Source organism: Solea solea, chromosome 12 (assembly GCF_958295425.1).
Source record: "Solea solea chromosome 12, fSolSol10.1, whole genome shotgun sequence".
NCBI classification, from domain to species: Eukaryota; Metazoa; Chordata; class Actinopteri; order Pleuronectiformes; family Soleidae; genus Solea; species Solea solea.
Window position 1 is genome coordinate 10,717,844 of NC_081145.1, and position 24,278 is coordinate 10,742,121.

General features: G+C 44.5%; 1 protein-coding gene across 3 annotated transcripts in view; it reads left to right on the top strand.

Moving 5' to 3' along the window:
- The first annotated feature begins 993 nt into the window (after positions 1 to 993).
- hipk2 (homeodomain interacting protein kinase 2) overlaps positions 994 to 24,278 on the top strand; it is a 74,244-nt gene continuing 50,959 nt past the window's right edge. For all 3 annotated transcript variants that reach the window (XM_058644765.1, XM_058644766.1, XM_058644767.1), the window contains exons 1-2: positions 994 to 1,382; positions 18,797 to 19,973. In XM_058644765.1, coding sequence (XP_058500748.1) covers positions 1,364 to 1,382; positions 18,797 to 19,973 — 1,196 coding nt within the window. In that variant the 5' untranslated portion in view covers positions 994 to 1,363. The remainder of the gene's footprint in view (positions 1,383 to 18,796; positions 19,974 to 24,278) is intronic.

Here is a 24,278-nt window from a genome sequence, read left to right on the forward strand (position 1 = left end):
TCCAGGGTGTACTCCGCCTAGCGCCCCCTGTGTCATCTGCAATTGGCTCCAGTGTGGAGTTAAAGCAGTGGAAAGTCATTGAATGAATAATAGAAAATCATCTTTTACGTGGCTCAGTACAGGGCAGTCTCAAATATACTGTAGCTGTTTGTATAAAAACAAATTTCGATCAGAACAAGGGCCTTTCTGCATAAAGTTTGCATGTGTGTGTGGGGGTTTTCTCCAGTTTCCTCCCACAATCCAAAAACATGCAGATTTAGGGGTTAGGCAAATTGGACACTCTAAATTGACGGTAGATGTGAGCGTGAGAATGGATGGTTGTTTGCCTCATGTGGCCCTGTGATGTCAGCTGTGATTGGCACCAGCAAAACCTCATGTGGAGGATAAAGTGGTGATAATAATAATTTATTTTATTTATTTTATAAACGCCTTTCGGAACACCCAATGACATTTAACAGAACAAAACAAAACAAAACAAAACAAAAAAGCAATAAAACTGCAATATGGGGGTGGAAAGGGAACTTTGCTTGTAACCGGAGGGTTGCCTGTTCGAGTCCAGGTTAAAGGACTGGGGTACCCCTGAGCTAGGTACCCAACCGCCATTGCTCCCCGGGCACAGGAAAGAAGAAGATGGGTTAAATGCAGATAAAGAATTACCCCTATGGAATTAATAAAGTATATAGAAACAAAACAAGCCAACAGTAAATTTAAATTAAGACAAATAAATAAAATAGTACAATGTAATTACTGAGTGTAGAAGTAAACAGTAGAAGATGGATGGATATCATGGCTGTTCTTTGTTCTTTCTTTCTTTCTTTCTTTCTTTCTTTCTTTCTTTCTCGATGGTTAGTGTCATCACAGACAGACGCTCGTCTCTGCAGCAGCAGCAGCAGCAGCAGGAGCCTGCATGTCACAGTGATGATGATGATGATGCACCTCCTCGCCGCCTCCCCATCGACTCCATCGTCGCTCGACTCGCTCACTTGACACCAAACTCGCTGCGCTCCGCTCTGACCACTGCAACTTTTGCAGAGACTCCTCACTCCACAGTCATGTCGCACAATAGCTGAAGTAAACCTGTCATCGTGGCTCATCCTGGGAGCCTCCGCAGACACACCGCTGCCTGTGCGGGGATTTTCTTCAAGCACACGGCCTCTCCTCCGTCGCCTGCCTCGCTGTCGGACCTTAAACCTTTTTGACAACGACTGGATATGAATTATGAGCGTTTTAGCCACTAATGAACTGGGCCAGTAATGCAGGAGACTACGGCGACTCTCGCATCACAAGATGGCAGATTTTTATTGAGTTTTGAACAGAAACACCGCTTTATTTGTGGCCATGTATAACAGGAATCCTTGCACCGATGGCCCCTGTATACGAAGGTAAGCTGTTTTCGCATGTGTGCTGTTGTGTTTTCAGCCTCTTACTGTATATCAACAGTGGTACCATTGAACTGCAGCTCCGCGGGGGGAAAACAGATGCAGCCTTTCTCCTCTTTCTGTCACAACCCCACAGCACGTACAGTAGACATTAACATCATACTTTACATACATTATACATCTTATATTCCACCCGCGCGCAGCTCTGTGTGGCTGTAGATTGTGGAGCCGTGCGTCCGTTAAAATCGCGCTGATGAGGCTGCGTGCATGGGAACCCTCCCGGGTATAAGGTCAAACACAAAAGCTTGTGTTGAAAACACAGTCGTCTGCTCTGTGTGTGTGTGTGTGTGTGTGTGTACGAGTGTGAATGTAAACACACAGACGCGGCTGTAAAGGAACAGTCTCGTCCTCCTGCCCGAGGAAATATAGAGGGAGGAATGAAAGAAGGTCGGAGACGGATTCGGGGCTCGAGTCTCGTCTCCATTCACTCTCTCATTCCCCTGTTATTTCACAGCAGTATATATACACACACACACACACACACACACACAATCTGACTGCACTTTAACATGTTTTCTCTGCATGTGTGCACTGATTACTTCCTTTATGTCTTGTTTTCTTTCTCCCGGAAACGAAAGGCAACGCGTAAATGTTCTCCAGCATTATTCGCTATCGCTGCAGCATTGTGCCTGTGACTAATCCAATTGAGAGCAGGCTGTTGTACACACACACACACTATATATATATATATATATATATATATATGTATATATACATATGCACATATCTCTGTGCTGTCTGCTGCCCTGTAGGTTTATTCGTTCTGTGAGGCGGAAAGAGGGAATCATGTGTTATGTTGTTTTTTTTTGCTTCATATTGTCGCTGCAATATTTAAAACAATGCATTATGCATCATGATCTGTGCATGATCAATGCCTGCGCATGGTCCCGATTGCAACTACACCACACTACACTATTCTAGGCTGCCAATAATAGGCTGAATAGTGTGTGATATATATATACATTACAGTCGGGGTTACCACTCGTGCGCTGCATGCATTTGTTGTAGTGTGGTTCCATTCAGATGTAGGCTGCGCACTGTATATCATGTCATGTCCTTGTGGCACACGTAATAAGTGTCAAGTAAACACGTATTGAACTGGTGACCTGACGCCTCTGCAGCCTGCAACTTAAACAAAGTAAACACTGGTGCTTGATGCTTCCAATATTTATTTTTTGAGCAGCCTCATGTTTAATATCTTCCCTTTCTGCTCCCTAGTCCCTCTGCTGGCACTAAAAGGGAAGCCATTCTTATTTTTAGACTGGAAATGACCAAGAAAAGAGTTACTGAAAAGCACGCCTCAATAAGTGACCCTAATAAGGGCTTTTAATAACATACTATGGAATATACAGTATCCAGTACAATGAGGTGACAACAAACCCATCCCTGAGTGTTCATATGTCTCCTGAAGGAATATTGGAGTGATTTTCATTAGGGGTTGTGGAGGCTTTGAGGCATAGCTCAAGACTCCCATGTTTCAACATGAAAAGGAAAGATAAAATGAGACTCCAATGCAAAAGGTAATTAGTGTAAATTACATTCTCTGGCTTTTCCCTTCATCACGGAGAAAGAGGAGAAGGAGGAGAAGGGAAGAGAAAGAGGCGGCGGGGGAAATTAATTACCTTGCCTGTCCTCCTCACCATTGGTGAGGGCTGTTATGTGGAGCAGTCATGGAAATGACCATTTCGAATGGAAAATAGGCTTGTGGACGGAGGGGTGGGGGTGGGGGGGGGGCCCTTCATGAAGAATGACACCGGTTATTATGGTGATTGCTCATGCTTGGCCCCAAGGTAACTAATAACTAAGACATCTATGATTATCTACTTGATTTGAGTTTGTCGGGGAGACTTTGGCTGAGAACTTCATAATTATTTCTTTATTTACAATTTCTCTGAGCACTAAGACTCCCAGGTCGTGTGATGATAGTCATTATGTCACTTTGAGGACGTTTTCTTGCGGGGTTTGGTCTTCCCGCATCCCCCCCCCCCCCCACATTCTTTATTGATATTTGCCTTTGGTCCTTCTTGGCCCAGACAGAAGGACATGAGGAAAGGGCCCGTTGGCAGGCAGGGCAGCAGACTGATCACCCCGGGAGCCTGGGCTCATAACCCAAACTGACACCTTGATGGATTTGTGATGAACGGAGCAGGTCCAGCAGCCCCCCCCCCCCCCCCCAGCTGCATGTGGCAAAGCTAATATTCAGAGAGAGGGACTTGTATGCCTGCCCTTTTGCTCTGCTAGATATGGGTGCTATGGTGTGCTCATGCATGCATGTGCATGTGTCTCTGTGAGTTAGTGCGCCATCACCCATCTGTAGGGGCAGGACGGAGGGGAGGACAAGACATCTGCAGAAACGGGCAGGAAGGCAACTTCATTTGCAGGCGTCCCCTCACAGGTCAAGCGGAATTATTCCAGAGAGGATTCATTCATTCATTCATTCATTCATTCATTCCTGCCTGCCCGGAAAAATGGACAGAGTATGACTCAGAAGCTACTGCTACTGATGATGATGGTGGTGGTGGTGACAGGCGCGGCAGCATCACAGGGAGATTAATGTTTTATCCATCCACGCAGCCATTATGAGTTAATGTGACTTTGACTTATCATGTGGTCTAACTTGTGCTTTCCCCAGGTATGGGGGGGGGGGGACGACACACACTCTGTCCTTGTTGAGGGGAAGTTACTCCTCTGAGGGCTGAAGGAAAGACAGATTTGACAGAGAGACAAAGAGGGACTTTTTTAAGAAACTAGCCTCAAATCTCCATGTCACCCGCCTTCCTCCCCTCAAGCTTGTTTGGAGCTGCTTGATTGATATCTTCCTCAGAGGCCACGACCCAGGCTTTGAGTCCAAGGTCGCAGCTTTTTAAACTTTGATTAGAATTGCAGGAAGAAACCCGGTGGCCTTTTGGGGGCCATGACAGGTCCACACCCCATGGCAGAGTCATAGGAACTGAGGAGGGTCGCTCTTCCTGGCCGGGTGGGACAAACAGGCTCGCGTCTTTAGAAAGACCTGTGGAGGCGGGAGAGCTGAACAGTTGGCAAGAGAGGAGGTGAGAGGAGGTTAAATAGCTGCACAGGAAAGAAAGATCCTTTGCGGATACCGATGTGAGTGTTTCTGTCTTGTTTTTCACTCTCATTCCATGTTTGTTGACTTGCCGCGTCACCTTATGACTTGTGAGGAAGACAGTTTGCTCAGAAAAGGTAATGAAAATGGATAAGCTGTCTTTACAAGTATCGCCTTTGCATTATTCAGAGCTTCCTATCTGAAGAGAGAGTGAAATCCCGTGTTGGAGAATTCTTTGTGCTATTGATTTGTTGAAGCATTTAGCAGAAAAAGCAGAGGCTTTGGAGGGAGATAGAATGTGAGTTTTATGTGAGACGAGGTGTGTGTGTGTGTGTGTGGAGCTCTCTGAGGGATGACAGGAATATGTGAGCTCTCTGATGTGCTGAAATAGTTCACAGGTGTGATCTGAGGGTTTTGGAAACAGATGGGGAGGAGAGGGAGGGGAGCGTCAGGCTGAACTGAAATGACAGGTTAGCAGAGGCCAGTCTGACACAGGAGGCCCAGCCTTGAATGCAAGAGGAATTCTTCTGGCTATTTCAGCAGGCTCAACTTTTCATATACTATTTTCTCTGGAGTAAACTTGCCTTCAGTGCCCCAGCACATCATTCTTCTGTTGGCTTTTTGCGTGGAAGAAATCCAGTCGCAATGTAAGAACAGCCTTGCGGATCACATTCTCTTCAGTGTCAGTGCGTCTGCCATATGTTTAAAACCTCACTCGGAAACAACTCTGAAAGCCAGACTTTGAAGAGGCAGACCACATCAGTTGCTGACATTAGTTGTTTTTAATTGAAAGGGAAGCGGGAGGCTGGCTGGGACGGAGCCTCAGCTCAGGCGACTGCTTACATAAGGCATTTCCGTGCTGGTTGTCATGCTTCTTTTTTTTTCCACTCCACTGTTGTTTCACACTGAGTTTGGTGTCAGCTTGTGTGGAACAGCTGCCTCTTGCTCTGACCAGCAGTGTAATGACTCCTGGCTCTGTTGACTTTCAGAGATGTAGGATCGCTGTGCGTCCTACTGCACTGTGCGCGGCCTTCGCTGTCACTGCGCGAGTGACTCGATTACTCGATTAATCTAAAGCAAACTTGTAGATTAAAAGGGCAGAGCAAGTGCAAGATCAAATTCAAAATTAAAGATGTGAAGATGTATTTGAAGATACATCTTTCATAAAGTGAAATTAATTGATTAATCCACAGAGTAGCATCAGAAGGGCTCAATATTTCCAAATATGTTTCTAAGTCCTATACACTCAGAAAAGAACATATCCAGTCATTTGCTGTACTCGTATTCTTTAAAGCCAAAAGAGACGGACCAAAATATAAATGAAGGCCTGAGCCCCCTTAGAAACCCCCCTCTGGTTCCAGTTCTGTGTTTTCAAAGTCCACATTTAATTCGTTTATTTCTTGTATTTTTTAATTTAAGGTAACTTTATGTGCGGCACTAATAAGTGTGTCAATGGAGGAGCAGGAAAGACTTTATATATTATCTTGCGGCCTGAATACAGTTGTATGGCGAGCCGGATGTGGCCCGCTGGCCTTGAGTTTGACACCCATAGGAGATGTCTGATACGTCTCTTTTTATAAAAAACACACTTGCACGGTGACACAGACTGATTCATTTAGATGAGTTTGTCGTCTACAGGTCAAACACTGACCTTTCATTGTAGCAGTGCTATCAGTGATCTCGTCATTGTCATGATGTGGTGCTGAACTGAGTTTGTATTCTTTTCTTTTTTTGTATTCAGGGACAGACAATTTTTGTCCAATATTCAGCTAGAGCTGCAACCAACGAATATTTTCATAATCGATTAATCTGTCGATTATTTTCTCGATTAATCAATTAATCGTTTGGTCTATAAAATATCAGAAAATCTTAAAAAATATCGATCAGTGTGCGTCAAACCTGGTAATGATGATGTTCTCAAATGTCTTGTTTTGTCCACAAACCAAAATGATGAACTTTTAATGATTTCTTTGTTATCCAGAGCAAAGAAATGAAGAACACACTCACATTTAAGAAGCTTAAACAATCCGAAATCTTGTTTTAATCATGAAAAAAGCTTTGAATCGATTATCAAAATAGTTAATTTAGTAAGTTAGTTAATTTAGTAATCGATTAATAATAGTTTCAGCTCTATATTCAGCCCTCCCCACAGCACAGACACACACACATCGCACCACTGCCGCATACAAAAGTCCATAGAGTCTTTCCTCCACGAGCCGTTCGACTAAGCGTGTGAAAATAAAACATAATACATATTAAGCACACTTTCTCAGATTTTAGAAAAAAAGAGCGACAGTGTTCCGGCCAGACTTTAAAGTACAGTATGTTTGCTGAAATTAACGCTCAGAACACATTCAGTCCGGAGCGGTGAATACTTTTCGCAATGGATTGTTGCCTTTTTTTAGAAACTATTTTCTGGCTCTCACTGGGTTGGCACATTATCACCTCATATTCCAAAGAGAGTAAAAAAAAAAAAGAAAAAATAGATAAACGTCCCTTCTACATTTAAATAACCCATCTTGCTAAAAGGTAATGTAGTAAATGCTCTACAGTGAGGATGATCATAGCATCTGTTCAAGTACGACGCTGTGAGTTGCTACAACGCTTCGGTACTTTGTGACACATCCATTACTTTGATCTGGTGTGCTTCAAACAAAGGTTCACATTTTACTTTTCCACACAGCACAGGGTGAATGTGGCCTTTTGTTAACTTGGGCCTGTTCAACTATGTTATTACACAGGAACTCCTCAAGCATAAAGGGCACTTTCTACGCCGAGGGCGTCAAATTGGCTTTTCTTCCTAAATATTTGAATAATATTGCACAGCGCAAGCATAATCATATGCATTTCCCCCACATGTCATAAATTGCATGCTCACTTTGCAATCTCATCACCCCGCCAATGACTCCCCACAGATCCCCACTCCCACACGCGCGTCCCCCGCCCCACCCCCCACATCTATCTCTTATCTGTCCTTTCATCCCGCTCTGTTTGTTGATAAGCCGAGAGGCCATTGGCCAGCACCCATGGTGTCCATGTGACACTTCAGCAACAGCCTGATGGCCAGATTGGAAGCCCCATGTATGTGTCTGTGAGTGTGTGTGTGTGCGTGTGCGTGTCTGTGAGTGTGTGTGTGTTTGTGTAATTGGAGGATGAAAAGAGGTCTGGCTACCGTAGCATTTTTTGTTCTCGCTAATCATGACCCCCCATTCAAACGCACTCGGCCTCCCCCATCACTTCCCGCTTAACTTAGATGCCACCCCCCTCCCCCCCTCTCAACATGTCTTATTAACCCCCCCCCCCCCAAACCAAACCACAGGCTTGTTTTTCGGCACACATTGTCCCAGGTCTTAATCCCATTGTTGATGATTATGTCACTGCCTATTTGACATTGCACTCTTTCATGCGCCTTTTAACATCATGCGTCATGCAGCACTTGTTTATGTACAGCGATCAAAAAAAGTTTAACAGACGTCTCTGAACATGATACAAAAACAATCACCGATGCCATCTTTAACATAAGTTAAGACGTACGCAAACCGCTGTAAAACATTCAGCAGACTTTTCTGGAAACCCGGAAAAATGTCCCATCTGTGCGTCCTAACGCCGTCTCTATAGGAATGACTGATGTGAAGTCTCACCGCCAGTTTATTTAAACAAAATAACTTAAAACATGAAGTGCGGATTCCCCAGTTTTACTTCTCTTCTTAGGGGTTGGAAATAAGACAGATTAAAATGAGCAGAGAAGCAAGATTAGGGCAGTGAGGTTTTAGGGTATATACACCGCAGACCTAACTGTGCCATTTGTGGCCAGCCGACGCGGATTACGCACCGCTGCCAGCCCCGTCGCCTCTCCTGGCCGCGGCTGCTCTCGTTCATGGAAGGGGAAGTGGAGCGATGGGCGGCTGCTGGCGGCCTCTTCACAGATGGCTGCAGGTACAGCTCCATGCTTGGCTGATAACCAAAAACTTCAAAGCTCAGACGTGCTCTCTGTCCAGAGCCGAGAGGCAAAAGGCACAGAGCAGAGAAAGAAGGCAGGACAAGGACAAGGACTGGGTTAGTCAAAAGAGTCTACAGGCATGGAAATGTGCAGCCTTTAGTCCTTTTCTCCTCTCCTCTATACCTTTCTTTGCTTCAGATTTTCTATATACTTCACAGTCTACTCATTTTCTTAATCTCCTGTTTTCCTACACATGCTGTGATTCTCTTTGTTCCGTTAGCTTGAAAGCAGTTGTGAGGACACCTACCTCTCAGGTTCTTTCTTTTCTTTTCTTTTTATAATTTGCCACAACAAAACTAACTGCCTCCCTGTTTCAGTAAAACAAGAATCTACACAGTTCAAGTGACGAAGCGCGACGATAGAAATAGATGGGAGGTGATGAGCAACTTGCAGAGGTTAAATGAATTAGAATGTATTACCATTGTCTCTTGTTTAATATTCATATATGCAGGGAGAAGTATTGATTGATTTAATGAAAAACATCACAAAATGCCAATTGTTTTTCCGGCTTAATGAATTTCTCCCTCAAGGCGACGAAGCTGACGACGTTCGGCGGCGTTCATCGTTTTAATGACAGTGTGGGCCAAAAAGGAAATAGCGTGGCTCTTCAGAAAGTAAACAAAAAGTTGAACCGTTTTATTCGGAGAGATCTTATTTTTAGATGATTGTGGTGTGCACTGTTTGCTTCAGTGTGAAGAAGTGTTCCTCAAATGCTTCTCAATGCAAGTATGTAGTTTTATATTATTCAGCTCATGAAATAGAGTGCCTGAATATTATATATGTATATATATATATATATATATATATATACATATATATAAATATAATTCAGGGTTACATGTTTTTTTTTCCTTGGTCCGAATGCATTACAGCATGATAAAAACAGACTGTACACCTTTTAGATCCACTCCTGACTTCAAAGCCTGAGGCACATCATGGCCAGCCAGCATCTCTCTGTGGCTACCTTTTGAACTGACCCCTCCATTCAGCCTGTGAGCCGGAGAGGGAGAATGGCACAGGAACAGGGAATGACAGAGACTGCTAAAGTAAAGCAGAAATAGGAGGGAGGCAGGCAGTGAAACTGGGGGCAAAGATGAATACCTTCTCCTGGAGGCCCATGGGCCTCAGGGGCACTGCCAGAGGTCAGGGGGTGCTTGTGTTTGGGTGGGGGATCTGTGGCAGTTACATGTGGGAGGGGGTTACTGGGTTAAGCGGGATTTCAGAGGTGGTGGTGGTGGTGGTGGTGGTGTTGTTGGGGGTCGGAGCCATCACCTCTCGCCTTCTTCAACTTGTCCTCTGCTTATATCTGGCATGAGTGGTGTTCAGTGAGGCACCCGTCTCTCCTCCTCTCCCCTGATAAAGCCCAGCAACTGCTATCACACACAAACACGCTGCCACCCCTCTATCACATTCTAAGAAGTAGCCCAAGAAAAAAAAAAAAAAAAAGGGCTAAAGTTGACCTTTAGTTGCGAGGATCTGTTCTCCTCCCCTCCCAGCTCGAGAGCAATCCACGTCTGGCCCTGTTTTCCTTTTTCTTTTTTTTCCTTTTTCCCTAATTAGGTTTGTGTGAGACGGGAACATTGTTTGAGTTCTGCACTCTTGAAGATATTTGTGTGTAAACACGGAAATAATTGACATTCATCTCAGTAACATTCCAGTAGCCCCGGACACAGAAATATGCACAAAGACCTGAATATCTTTAGAAATTAAATTTAGAAGTAAATGCATCTGTCAGATGCTGAACTCTGCAGATATTGTAAAACTGTAAAACCAACAGCTCTCAGTTTAAATTGCAGACAGGGTCACTGAGCACGTGGGTGCCGAATTCACGGTCAGAATTTCCTGCCTCATTTCGGTCGCTATTTGTGACTCTGAGGACACTGTAAATATAAGCGACTGAAGCCAGGATTTTCACACTGATTCAGACACAGAGGGCTGAGCTGGCTCCCCGTATTTATTATCTCAAGTCTGTGGCCAGAACATGTTTATGACACACCGTCACTTGAAATAAGGACACATACACTTCGTCTTCCAAAATTTGTATCCGAGCGCTTGTTTCTAAGATCATCTTTTAAAAAGCTGTTGGAATATATAGAGAGAAGCTATAAAAAAGAAGAGCGGGTTAAAAAGACGATAAATAGAGATTAAGAGACTAAAATGATTTATCAAACATGGATAAGGACGAGTCACCTGCAGTACGAAGGCAGGAGCGCGGGGGTGAGGCATTTCAGTGAAGTGAGAAAAAGGCATCTGATCTATGGCTCTGAAAGGGCCAGAGCAGCAGCTTCACACACCCCACTGAAATATCACACACTCTTGTCGCCTGGGGAGGCATGTGCACCATCTCCAGCTTGTATTTGATAGCGGGTAGAGCACAGGGCGGTGGAGTAGTCAGCGGGCGATGGCACCAGAAGGCCAGCCACATTTTGTTAAGGGATCTTGAAGAGCCCTTACGTGAGACGGGTAGAATTTGTTCGTTGCTTTCTGTCATCAGGAAGGCATTTAGAAACATCCTGTGCCCACATCAAGTGGGTTTCCATCAGCCTATTTGTATGCACATTTTCAATTTGGGCACAGAAAACCTGAATGCAAACCGAAAATGATCAAATAAAGAGATATTCCTCAAAAGTTTCCTCCAAATGTGGCAGATAATTAAATAAAAAGTAAATGCATTAGGTGTAGAGGAAACATCACCTCACTTCTGTCATAAAGCTGTGTCTTCTTATCTTTCTTCTGCGGTGACCTAGACTTAGAATAAATGAGCATTTTCTTTATTTAAATTTGTATAACAAGCCAGGGTTGGTGGAAGGAGCAGCTGTCATGTGTAACCTGTTAATCCTGACACAAAGAAAACTAAATGATAATCCAAACATTTCCCTGTCTACTTTAAAGTGTGTTCTCTGCTTGAGTACAGCTTTGTTTCAGGAACAGGAAGTGATGGCCCGTTCTGCTCGAGATAATCCGTTAATTGCATAGTCAGGGTGGACTGGTTCGTCCGTTGTCGGGGTTCATCGCTGCTTGTAAAGGGGTGGAGCTTTGGATCGATCCTTCTGGGTGTGTGTGTGTGTGTGCGTGTGTTGGGCCGTTGGCCTTGTGCATGTTGTTACATAGCTGAGATGTTAATGCACTGACAAATAGCTGAGGAAGTTCTGCAAAGCAGCAGAGATATGCCCACAAAACACACGTGTAGAAGTATGTCTGTGGTTACACGCCTATCGCACACACTGCAGCGCGCTGGAGGCTGTGTGTGTGTGTGTGTGTGTGTGTGTGTGTGTGTGCTGTCTTGTGCAGCCTTTGTCAAGGTGAGCGTGTGTGGAGTGATGCAGGCAGTATTCCAGTTGTCTTTGCTAATAATGCCTGAACAGACGTTGACCTTTTGAGTTTGAGAACACACCCAAAACAATACTTTTTTACTTTTTAGTTCATCCCATGAATGTCAGGGTGGGACACCATCCAAGGCTGTGCTCCCTCCATGTGACATCTTTTCCCCTCGGACTGTACCTCTGTCTTTGCTTTCAGGTCTAATCAATAATGAAATGAATGAAAATAGTGCCAAAAATGTGAAGTGATCCATGCACAAATACCCAGGGATCACACAAAGTGAAAAACATGGATTATTTCTTTTAAAATTCCATGTTTTTCTGTGGTAGTTTTTCATTTTTGTCTGAGACATCATGATATTTAGTTGACTATAAAGATGTTAGCTCACTGAAAGGTTTCTTTACAAACCTCATTTCCCATTGGGACTTTAATCATCTCAAAACTAGGTGGAATAATGACTAAAAGAGCTGAGGAGATCCTGGTTCTCAGTGTCCACAGGATTGTGTTCCTGTTTTCTGTGTGTATGACATGTAGCGTTGACGTGTTTATCCGTTTAAAACTTACATTTGTGTGAACATTTCAAGGCCTCCTAAGCCTATAGCACAATATAATCAGCACACAACAGTCCAGTTACCCACTGAACAACACCCTCCTCTCCTGTTATTTCTATTCTCCTGTCGTGCTGCTGTTTTTCTCGCCTGCAGTTCTCATATGTTTATCTATTGTGTTACATTGTTTCTGGCTGTCATTGTTGATCCATATGACATCAGAGGAAGTGTGAATTGCGGTGGGGTCTTTTTTTTTAACTGCTTGTTAATGATAAGGATTCTCTGGAGCGGCTGCTTATCAGGTGTGTGGCCTCTGCGTTTGCGACTGTAGTCGTTAGTCAGAGACGAGCAGCTCGATGGACACAGTGGATGTCAGTGGAAGTGCAGCTTCTCCCTTCTCTCTCAACTGGGGAGGAAGTAGGGTGCTGGGCTTTGTACACTTGCTACACTCGTGATTTGATTAATAAGACATCCAGCTCAAGCAGAGCCACTCTGCCTCCTTCCCTCCTCCTCCTCCTCCTCTGCCTCATCTCCTTGCTCCTCACCCAGTGTGTTGGTTCAGTGGTCTGGTCAGGCTGACCTGGCACTATAAACAAGGAACATGTTTTTTCCCTCACGCCGGCCGTTTTATGACCACAGTTACAACGTGAATAGCAGAACCTCCTTATCTACTGACGGTTTCCCTCGGGAGCCAGGTTTGTCCACTTTACCATCGATAGGTCCTGCTATCATTACACATTTACCCACATCATCATCTTGATAAGTCACTATCATATTCCGAGTAATGTTTGAGCGGCACACGCCTCTTTATTCACGTGTCTGTCCTAACGTATGCTTCTAAGTGAGAGAGAAAAAAACCCGCGCTGAACAAACATGTTATCTCACAGCTAACACAACATACTATATCTTGGCTGTTTGTTTCCAGGAAGGGGAGAGTTGAGTTTGAGGGAGTGTCACCAGTACAGCAGGCATGCTGCTGATTTATGAGCTCAGAAGTTCCGCGTAGTGTGTCTGTCAAACAACATTCATGTTTGCCTTTTTGGCTATTAATATACCTGATGGAAGTTTTTTACTTTTGTGTGTGTGTGTTTTTAAGCGAGTGGCTAGAGAATGGCGAGGCTATTCCAACTGTTCAAAGCACTGTGGTCAGGAGGATGAGCATAAGGACTGATGGAGCAGCAGCCTGCATGACAGTATCACCCCGTGTGCTTGTCTGATGCATTATTCTATAAATAAACCGGGATGAGAGAGCTAAAAAAGCAGACAGGATGGTCAATAGTGACCGTGGGTGAGAGAGAGACCATTCAGTGTTGGGCTCCAGCTCCCCCCCCCCCCCCCACTGAGGGTAGAACTCACTCAGGAGGCAGGAACACGAGACTCGTCTGCCGAGTGGTTCAATTCGGTGGTGTTATTTAGTTTAAGCCAATGTGCCCCACTGTAGGTTTTTCCACCAGTGGCTCTGTTGTTGTCATTTACCGTGCTAGAAAATGGACCGGCGACGAATATAAAAGAAAAGGAGTTGATTAAAAAATGCCAATTAACAGGTTTTAGGGTCTAATTGAAGAACATGAACATATAACAGAGACTTGGAGAATCTATGCAATTATTCTGGTGGCTTTGAAACTATTAATGGCTATAGAAATAATGAAAATAAGAGTAGATATTTTGATTATTGGTGCACAACTCATGACCTTGATAAAAAAAAAATCATATTCCTAAAAATAATAGTAATTCACAGTGTTTTTTTGGAAAGCTCAGAAAAGCCAAAGCTCACCATTCCAGAGTCGAACTGCATGTTTTGATGTGTGGTCTGTGGGCGTTCTCTCAAAGCTACGGGGCGATGGAAGAAGAAGAATATACCCCGTGAATATTATGAGGGACGGCTTTGATCTTTGATCTCAAGAGGCACTAATAATGTAAATAGGACACATTTATGTCCCAGGTGTTCGGAGAAGGATGAAAGCAGTGCAAATGGCGAGCACGCACGGCAGCAAAGGGTGAGATAATGCTTTGTCTAGACAGCCAGAAGTTTTTTCATTAGTCTTCTCATTTTGTGGCGCTCCACACACACACACACACACACACACACACACACACACACACACACACACACACACACACACACACACACACACACACACACACACACACAGTCCAGTCCTGCAGACGTCCAGCAGGGAGACAGGGTCATCATACTGGTGTCTGTAGCCATTAGGCCTGAGGAAGTAATCCAAATATATCCAGTCTTGGGGACATCGACCAGACAGTCCTGCTGACTCTATGTAGTCTCCTAGGTGACAGCTGTGGTCTAAGTACTGATCCAGTCCACTCAGGCCTTTGGGTGCACGCTGAGCATGGTCGATATCGATTTGTTACGTTTTTAAACGTAGGAGCTGGATTTTTATGTGTTGAAAATATTAATCGTCTGACATTATGAAGGGGACGTCGAGTAGCGGCGTGGATTGGTTGAATGACAAGCGGGTTTTATATGAAAAAGCTGTTTGTGGTTACAAAAGACTGCTTGGCAGGTTTGGTGGTGCCTAAAGGCATCCTCATCAATACTCTCTGTTATGTTGTCAGCCGAGTATAAATGACGGGTTTAATAAAAGGGAGCAAACAGAAGCAGGTCACAGGCGAGAATGTGAGGGCCACTCATGTCCCCGCTCGCTGCGCTCTGTCCTCCATCCCTCCTTTTCAGTCTGTCTCTTACCCGCTCACATGGCATGCAGAACGGCCCCGATCCTCCCAAAAAGAAGATTAACAAACCCCTGACAGAGAAGTAATCTCTCTGAAAACATTGACTATTACCATTTCAACATGCTGCCTCTGAACAGTGGAAAATACCTCTCTGGTATGCTTAATTGCAGTGTGTGGGACACACACTGCTCCTTTAGGTATGCTAAACGGGAAGCCATACACTGAAGGCATTCCAACATTGTAAATGCACAACAATGGATCCTTTACAGATTCGCACATGGTGTCGAGTTTAGAAATTCAAATAAAACTTCAAGGGGACATTTTCTTTTTCAGGAGAACAGTATAGAGGGTTTGTTTGTTGGTGCGCTGCATCATAAACATGTTTGTACTTCAGTTTGGGTGAAGAGTGATTCATGAGGAACTGGAACCGCTTTCTCGATGAAGTATAATTGGTCACATTGTTGCCTGTGTATGTTGTCATGAGATAACATTCCAGCCATTTGACCTCTTACTTGTGGTTCGTGTAATCACTTATCTGTGTTCTGCATGGGGCTCTGAACTGTGAGGGCGTTTGTACAGCGTATAGTTCTTGCGGCAGAACCAGTCGTGCAGAAACGTCAACGCTGAACATCTGTATTTCCATCTAAAGCTTTTCGCCAGTTGCACTTCAGAGCTTGTCACAGTTTTTTTGGGGGGGGGGGAGAGCGTGTGTGTATGTGTGTGTGTGTGTGTGTGTGTGTGTCCTCTGGTTCATTATACCATGCAGGCCATGTTGAAGTGAACTCTTTGACCTCAGGGTTAGAACTGACAAGAGAGTCAATGAGTGACTTTGATTGGGGGGTTGATGAGGAATTCATGTGATGCTAATGCAAAGAGCTGCTAGCCTCAATCTGCCCTCATAAAACCAGAGCTATTTGCAGTCATGCTGCCAGATACGGAACGTGATGATGGAATTTTCCACAAGAGGACAGGCCGGCCCCTGTGTCCGTCCATCCATCTTTGTGTCCATCAGTCTGTGCCTGTGATTATCCTGTCAGGCTCTCAATCACACACTGTTGAGGCTGCTCTGTGACGCAACCCATCATTTAAATTATTTTTAGTGTAAAGTCCAGGCGCAGGAATTGGTAATCCAAGGAGTGACATCTGGCCTTCAGGGCTTATGTGATTAGCAGACCGCCTTGTCCCTAATAGCCTAGCGGACGTTTCTCATTAACTCTCATGCCAAATGCACCAGGCATGAAGTGACTAGGTGTGTGCGTTCAAAGGAAAACAAACAAAACCAAAAATGAATCATTTTTCAGAGCGTATATAGATATCACAAATGGCGCTTTAGTAAGAACAAGAAGCACGGATGTGCTGTGTTACATCTGCTACACTTTACAGCACCCACCAATCTTACAGTGAGCCCTCTAATGCGCACTGCATCTCCAATCCTGCAGCATTAGGGCTAAGACCAGATGAACTCGAACATGACTAGTAAGTCCAAGCTACGGAAAAGAACTAAAAATTAGAAAAAAAATAAAAATAAAAGTGAGGTCCTAGTAAAGCAGAGTATACTGGAGAACTGCCAGAGAGCTTCCTACTGAATTAATCATCATCACCACTTAAGGGGGCTAATAATGACAAAGTGACCAGGCATGTCCCCTCCTCGCTGCTGTCTGTCCATAGGAAGGAACCCTCCTCCCGTCTTGGGAGGGAAATTGTCCTGTAATTGTCTTTTTTTTTTTAAAAAAGAAAAAGATGTCTATTAACCACACAAACAGACGTTTTCCAGCAGCAAACAAAGTGTGAAGGCTGTTTGTATTCAGGGGTTTTGTTAGCGTTAACATGCATGCTGTGACCATAACATTCTTTGAATCACGCATCAGTCGGTCAACAGCGAGGTCCAATTGTGTGTGTGTGTGTGTGTGTGTGGGCGTCAGCACAGCCAGGTGGAAGCTCTTACGTTGTTAAAAGTGAACTCATTTTGGGTTTATTGGAAACTATTTAAACATAGCATTACTACACGTCTCATATAATCTGCCTCGTGCTGTAATGATCAGTTCACTGTCACAAACAAGCCTGTTTGCAAAAGAGAGAGAGAGAGAGAGATAAAAGAAAGGGACTATTTTTGGGGCAGTTGTTTGCTTGGAGAAGCGTTTGCTTATTCTGAGGCTGCTTGTTCCCAGGAGTTCAGAGTACAGCCTCGCTGCAGTTTTGCTTTTGTGTTGTTGTCTTTGGGAACCGCGGTTGAGAAGGAGTTCAGTGCCCCTCTCCAATTTCCATAGTCTCATAGAGCGAAACGTCTTCTACCACCTTCCCTGAAATGAGTAATTGTGTACCAATAAATGCAAGGGGTGGCTTGTGTAGCAGGGAAGGAAATTGCGATCATTCCTTTAGACCTTTTTCTGGTCCTGTTTTTGTGTAGGTTCTTGTGTTGCACCTCGGGCCTCCTTGGAGTGTCCAATGAAAAGACATTCTTTTAGTATTCACTTAGCCTATTTAGACCTAGTCCACACGGAAACACAATTCCCTATGGGATCGTTTTCCTTTATGTTCTTAATAAGGTTTCCGTAAACATGGCATCTTTTCAAGAATTGTCTTTATCCAAATGCTTTAACGCTGCATAAATGCATCAAAATTGGGCAGGGAGATGCAAGTATATATTATAGGGGTGGGAGAAAATATTTGGTGATATATCGTTGTCCTTCCTCGCCAATATGATAATTAATATGCCAGGACAAAAACAATACATCGACTTTATGCACAGAGAAATCCTGCACTTTTAACTTTTCACAGACCTTTTCTTCAGTTGACAGAGATTGTGATCGTATCACTATATGATTGTCTTCCAGTGTACTGATTATCATAAAATCATTGTATCTTGATACTGGTATCCTGGACCATGTATCCCGTATTGTATCATATCATGAGGTACACTGTGATTCCCCCCTAATACATTACAATGTGTACAGCAGAGACACAATGAATCATGCCAGAGTAAGGAAAGAAAATAAAAGTTCTCATAAAGCGAATAGAGCTAACAATCTCCAAACACAAGAAGACAGCAACGACTATGATAGCGACAGAGAATACAGGAGCAAGAGAGAGGTGGGGCTATGACATCTTTGTTTTCCCAGTTGTGCATGGGTGGCATTATGAGATTCTTTTTCATTCTGAGACCTGTTTGCCAAAAATAGCGTCAGGACTCCAAAAATGTTGGTTCTGTTTTGATAAAATGCTGATGTGATACAAAAGTTTTGTGGATTCTCCAAATCTCATTCTGGCCCCTTACTCTGCTGCACATTGGAACAGTTGGGATATTGTATTTCCTCTGCATGAACCAGTGGCTTGCATAAACACTGCTCAATCAAAATCTGTTTAACATGCTGGCTTTTATTAATGTTACATAACAATGTTTTTTAAAAATGATATTACTTTTCCCAGCAGTTTGAGTAGTGTCTTACAAAATACTTTATGGTACTTCTCAGAAACCGTTTATATCAAAGTAGTAAATACTTTATGACATTTACAATGTCATTAAATTACTTTTATTTACAATGGTGTTAAAGAGTTCAAGAGGTCAATGTGCTGACACATCAGAATATACACTGGGTGTTTTTAATGACCTGCTTTGACCCAAGCTGTCTTTATTTAAAGCTTGTAGCGACCACTCGTGTTTCAGACACTCTCAAATTCCTAACTTCTCACTTTCATTCCCCTCCCCTCTGTTCCCCTCTTGTCACAGGTATGGCCTCGCAAGTGCAAGTGTTCTCCCCTCACACTCTCCAGTCAAGTGCCTTCTTTAGCGTGAAGAAACTGAAGGTGGAGCAGAGCTGTAACTGGGATATGACAGGGTACGGCACACATAGCAAAGTCTACAGCCACAACAGCAGCAAGAACGTGTCCGCCACCACTGGCCCCCTAGGCATTAACAGCTCCCTGCAGGTTGCCAGCTCCACCCTGCCCTACGAGCAGACGCTCATCTTCCCAGCCAGTGCAAGCCACATTGTGGTCACCTCAGCCAGCAGCACTTCGGGGCCCTTGGGGTCTCTGCTGGGCAGCGGGGGTGGAGGAAGCAACAGCAACAGCAGTGGTGGTGGAGGTGGTGGCGGAAGTGGTGTGGGTGGCTTGGTCGGCATTCACAACCTGACACGCCGCAGTACGGTCAGCCTGCTCGATACCTACCAGCGATGCGGGCTTAAGCGTAAGAGTGAGGAGCTTGATAACAACAGCAGTGTGCACATCATTGAGGAGCACGGTCCACTGATGATCCAGAACGGAGCAGCCAGTGGAGCCACGGTGGCTACGGTAGCCACTGCCACGTCCACGGCAACATCCAAGAACAGTGGCTCCAACAATGAGGGGGACTACCAGCTGGTGCAACATGAGGTGCTCTGCTCCATGACCAACACCTATGAGGTCCTGGAATTTTTGGGACGGGGGACCTTTGGACAGGTGGTTAAGTGCTGGAAGAGGGGCACCAACGAGATTGTGGCAATAAAGATCTTGAAAAACCACCCGTCTTATGCACGGCAGGGCCAGATCGAGGTCAGCATCCTGGCACGTCTCAGCACGGAGAGTGCAGACGACTACAACTTTGTGAGGGCCTACGAGTGCTTCCAGCACAAGAACCACACGTGCCTGGTGTTTGAGATGCTGGAGCAGAACCTGTACGACTTCCTCAAGCAGAACAAGTTCAGCCCTCTGCCACTCAAATACATCAGACCCGTGCTTCAGCAGGTGGCCACAGCACTGATGAAACTGAAGAGCCTGGGGCTGATCCACGCTGACCTGAAGCCAGAGAACATCATGCTCGTGGACCCGTCTCGACAGCCCTACAGGGTCAAAGTCATTGACTTTGGCTCAGCAAGCCATGTGTCCAAAGCGGTGTGCTCCACTTATCTACAGTCCAGATACTACAGGTAAGATAATGTTTTGAATTGAATTGAAGTAACATGACAGACATTTTTCATGTAGGTATTTTATGCAGCAGTGCAAAGAGGAAATGGCACATCTAGAAAAAAAGAAAGTCCCATTGTTTGTTTCTATTTGTTCCGTTTGGATGATCATAGTCCTCTCGACATCTTGTTTGATTTATCACTGCTTTATTAGGAATGTTTTTATAGTCGAGCCTATTATTTGGCCAAAGAGCCAAATTTGCTGCCAACCTTATGAGCTGCTGTTGAAGTCATCTCTCTTCACTCACACAATTCTGCCTTTCCTGTTAGTGTGTTTATCCCCCTCCTCCTCCCTTTTCCAGTGAGGGAGAGGACAGTAAAACCCAAGTGCTTGCTGAATAGTCTGCTGCTTATTGCATTTAATGTGATGAAACAAGCATGTTTTACTGAAACTTTAATCATTTTCGAGGCCTGTTTAGTTACTTTCACAGCCTGCTGCTGCTCTGGTAGAGGCACACACAGACCACAGCAAATATTTCAAGCAATGACATCCTTTTGAGTCACATTGCGAGGCGTAGGGAAGGAAAGTTTTTTTTTTTTTACTTGCATTCAACAGAAGGTTTTTTGAAAAGATCTAATTTGGAGAAGGGCACCAATCATGTCGGGTGGCAACTTTCCTCACAGGCATCTATTCACCCTTCTGCTCCCCAGGCCCCCAGATCCTTAGCCCCCCATCACCATGGCTGGCTCCCATTTCCCCCAGGATAGAGATGAGGGGTCAGCCTGAGTTCTCCTGTAATATGTGCCTGTAATCCACACCAGCGGGCCCTGCATTAGAACCAGATGACTCTCTGGGAAGACCTTTTTTTTTTTTCTTCCTTTCTTCCTCCAGAACTTCTCAAACATGGCACAAGTGTGTTGACGTCTCAGAAGAGGCAGCGCTGGGAGAACTGTGTGTGAGGAATCAAACAGTGTCCATGTCCGTACAGAGAGGCGCTTTGTTTAGGGCTCAGGCCTGGTGCCGCAGCCAGGGCTGAGGGAGGAACAGGTGTGTGTATGTGTGTTGTGTGACAGCAGCGGTACCACACATGTAAATAACCCAAACGCAACACACACGCACATATGCCAGGTGGTGAATCTGCAACTGAAGATTCTGTCAAGAGACGTTTGTGATCCCCATTTAGTGTGTTCCGTTGCGACAGGATTTGGTTTTGTTATCTTTACAGTTAATCATTGGCTTTTTTAAATGTTTTTTTTAAAGGCGTACAGTTGAGAGAACGTAGAGCAGACAGCGATGGGCTTCATACTGCTGTTTTCACTGCATTAGAGTGTTCTATCACATCTCCCAGATTCATTATTTCATTTGAGCTTTATCCTTTTGAACTGTATGTTATACACTCCTCCCTAACTGGTTCCAACACCTATTGAAAGATCGCTTTGCAGGAATTTAATAGTACATGTCAACAGAGTGCTATTATATCAGATTAAGTAGCTCATCTTGATGTACACACCCCCGGTAGCCTGATGTCGTTGCTCCTGAGCGGTAGGTCAACAAGCAGGCTATAAAATCTTCCTGTTTGTTTTCTTGGGGAGTGACAAGTAGAGGAGAGCTCATCCCTTCATTTCCTCTCAGTCGTGGAGGAGGGGGAAAGAAAGGCTGACATTGTGCAGAAAATCACAGAACCAGCCACCAAAACTTAAACCCGGGACTTAATGACCTTTGTTTAATACATTGTGCGTGGTGTGTGTGTGTGTGTGTGTGTGTCACAGAGTGTTCCTGTCACGTATCCACAGTGTGACACTGTGTGCTTTACCAGGATGAAACAAGGCAAGAAGTCTTCCTATTCAATCCAGAGAAGGAACTCATGAGACATGAGCACTACGGGTGCCTTAACATCACATGCCGTTTGGGCAGCAAACAAACTTAAGCTGTGGGCACAGTTCATGGCGAGTTCAAAAGCTTAGAAGAGAACATCAAACCATCTTTGATGATTTCAGACGGAAAGAAAGGACAGTTCCTGCTGCACACAGTACCTTTTACTGGGTAGAGATTAGTGATGTGCTAGCTCTAACTGCCTGAGTCAGTGTCACTCCATATCCCCCACAATAGCTAAAACGCAACCGCCGTCTCCTTTGATTCGTGTTCAATTAAATATTTATGTCTTGCACACTTCGCTTTTTCCTCGACAACTGCTGTTTTTGACTGATGTGCTGAAATTACAAGAGACTGCTAAGGAGGACTTATTTGCCCATGTTATGTCTTTCCTCTTTTCCAATCTTTTTCCTATAAATAAAAATGAAGAAAGGCAGACCTACAAAGGCTTTGTTATATACCTACAAAGCCATTGTTACTACCTCTTTCTTACAACCTCAAAGTGGGAATTTTATACCCCACACCAACGGCCGGTGGATGTTTGGACATCGTAGCCACGTCATTGACGTCGTTGTAAGAGCCTTGCAAATGAGTTATGGATTTTACACAAGGTTAACTCATGCAAATAAAACACCAGTGTTCAAGGTAAACAAGTGGTGTGCTATGTGCAAGAACAGCTCTCAGGGTGCTTAGAGTCTCAACTTTGTTCGCTTCAGTGCCGAGCGAATACAGGCTCATGTAGCTGAGCTCATCCATCTTTGTCAAATAGGCCTGGCTGTAGCACTTGGTGCGGCTTGACTACAGCCAGTCCTCCCACAATTATTTAAATGTATTACCTTAATCTCTCTTCCGTCCACTACGGTATCTCTGTCTTTTTTTATTAATTACTCTGCGGTGTTGACGCCCTGATTACATCAACCTGTGGCCTATCCGTGGTCCTAATTGTTTTATCCTTCTTTCCTCCTGCTCTCTCCTCTTCCATATAGCTAATTATGTCACAGGTAAGCTGGCTAGTCAAGCTTACCCCTGTGCCAGATAAAAGGATTATTGTCTCGTCCCAGCTTGGAATATTTGTCCTTTTTATCCCCATCGGGTAAAAGCCGATGAAATGGGTGGAATGCAGTAAGACATTGTTTAAATGTATGCTATGTTTCCTGAGGCAGAGCAGCAGGAAGGAGCTGGGCCTGTGGTGGCTGCTGCTAGCGAAAGGGAGGTGTAGTTTACAGACAGAGACGGATGTTAGGAGGACATGCTCTTAAACTATATAAGTGTCTGCTGGAATATTCAAAGGCCTTCACATTTAAGAATGGGGTTACTTTATGTGTCTCCACAAGGACTGCTTTGTCACTTTATCTATTGCAGGTCTTATCACGCTGCACGGAGACTATCCATCCATCCATTGTTACCGCTACTGCTGGTGCCAATCCCATCTGACACAGGGGGGAATGTGGGGTACACCCTGGACCGCTAGTCCATCGCAGGGCCAATGATTCTAAGTTTGGCAAACCATTTTAAGTCAAGTAGATACATTTCCTGCCCCACATGTTTATAATATATCACTGGATGAGATTAGTAACTCCATTTCATTTCCATGCTATGCCTTTGATGGGGACATGAAACACAATGTTTAAGCTTTTCATCAGGAGTCTGTCCTTAGTTTAAAGAAGTTGTTGGCTTCTGATGGAGATGGAGGCAGATATCTCAGCCATAAATATTTAAAAACTGTCAGTTGTTGCCCGAACATGCTCATGGTGTCCCCATCACAGAACGTCTAGACATGCTCTTAATGGGACAGTGCACCCCACGAGAAGGAGTTTGTCAGATGCTCTCTTAAAGCTATTTTTATTCACACTTTTCCGTCGCTCACATTAGTGTAAAAACGTATAAATTCACTCCAGGCGAGTCTGTGTGAAAGTGCTTCCCGTTATCTCCCAACGAGTTAATCAAAAATGCCTCGCCTGTCTCTCTTCACTCCACCTGTAAATGCAGCTGCCCAGACCAGCCATAAACACTTTTATGTTCCGACATTTCCGTAGCTCCTATTTTTAAAGCACCCTCCCTTTCTTTTACCCTGTGGATGTAGCTGTTGCTCACTCAACTGCCACAAGACACAGGAGCCGAGCCTGCGCCGTTTCCTCTTGTAATTAAACATCGCGATATTAAAAACTCAGAGGCCTGAAGCTGTACTATACACACACACACATGTCAGCACCTGCCAGAGTCTGCCGGTAACTCAACATGTTACACATGCGTGAGCGACACAGAGTAGAGTACATCAGAGACCTAAGACATCCCTCTGCAGTGGATCCCGAGGAATCAGCCTGTGAGGCATGACGGGTGCAAGGAAAGTGAGTCAATGGTATCTGAGAAGTAGGAATGGAGCGCGTTGATGTCACCAGTAATCTGAAGTGGCCAGTGCCTGTCTACTATTAGCCATATCACTGTGAAGCTAAAAG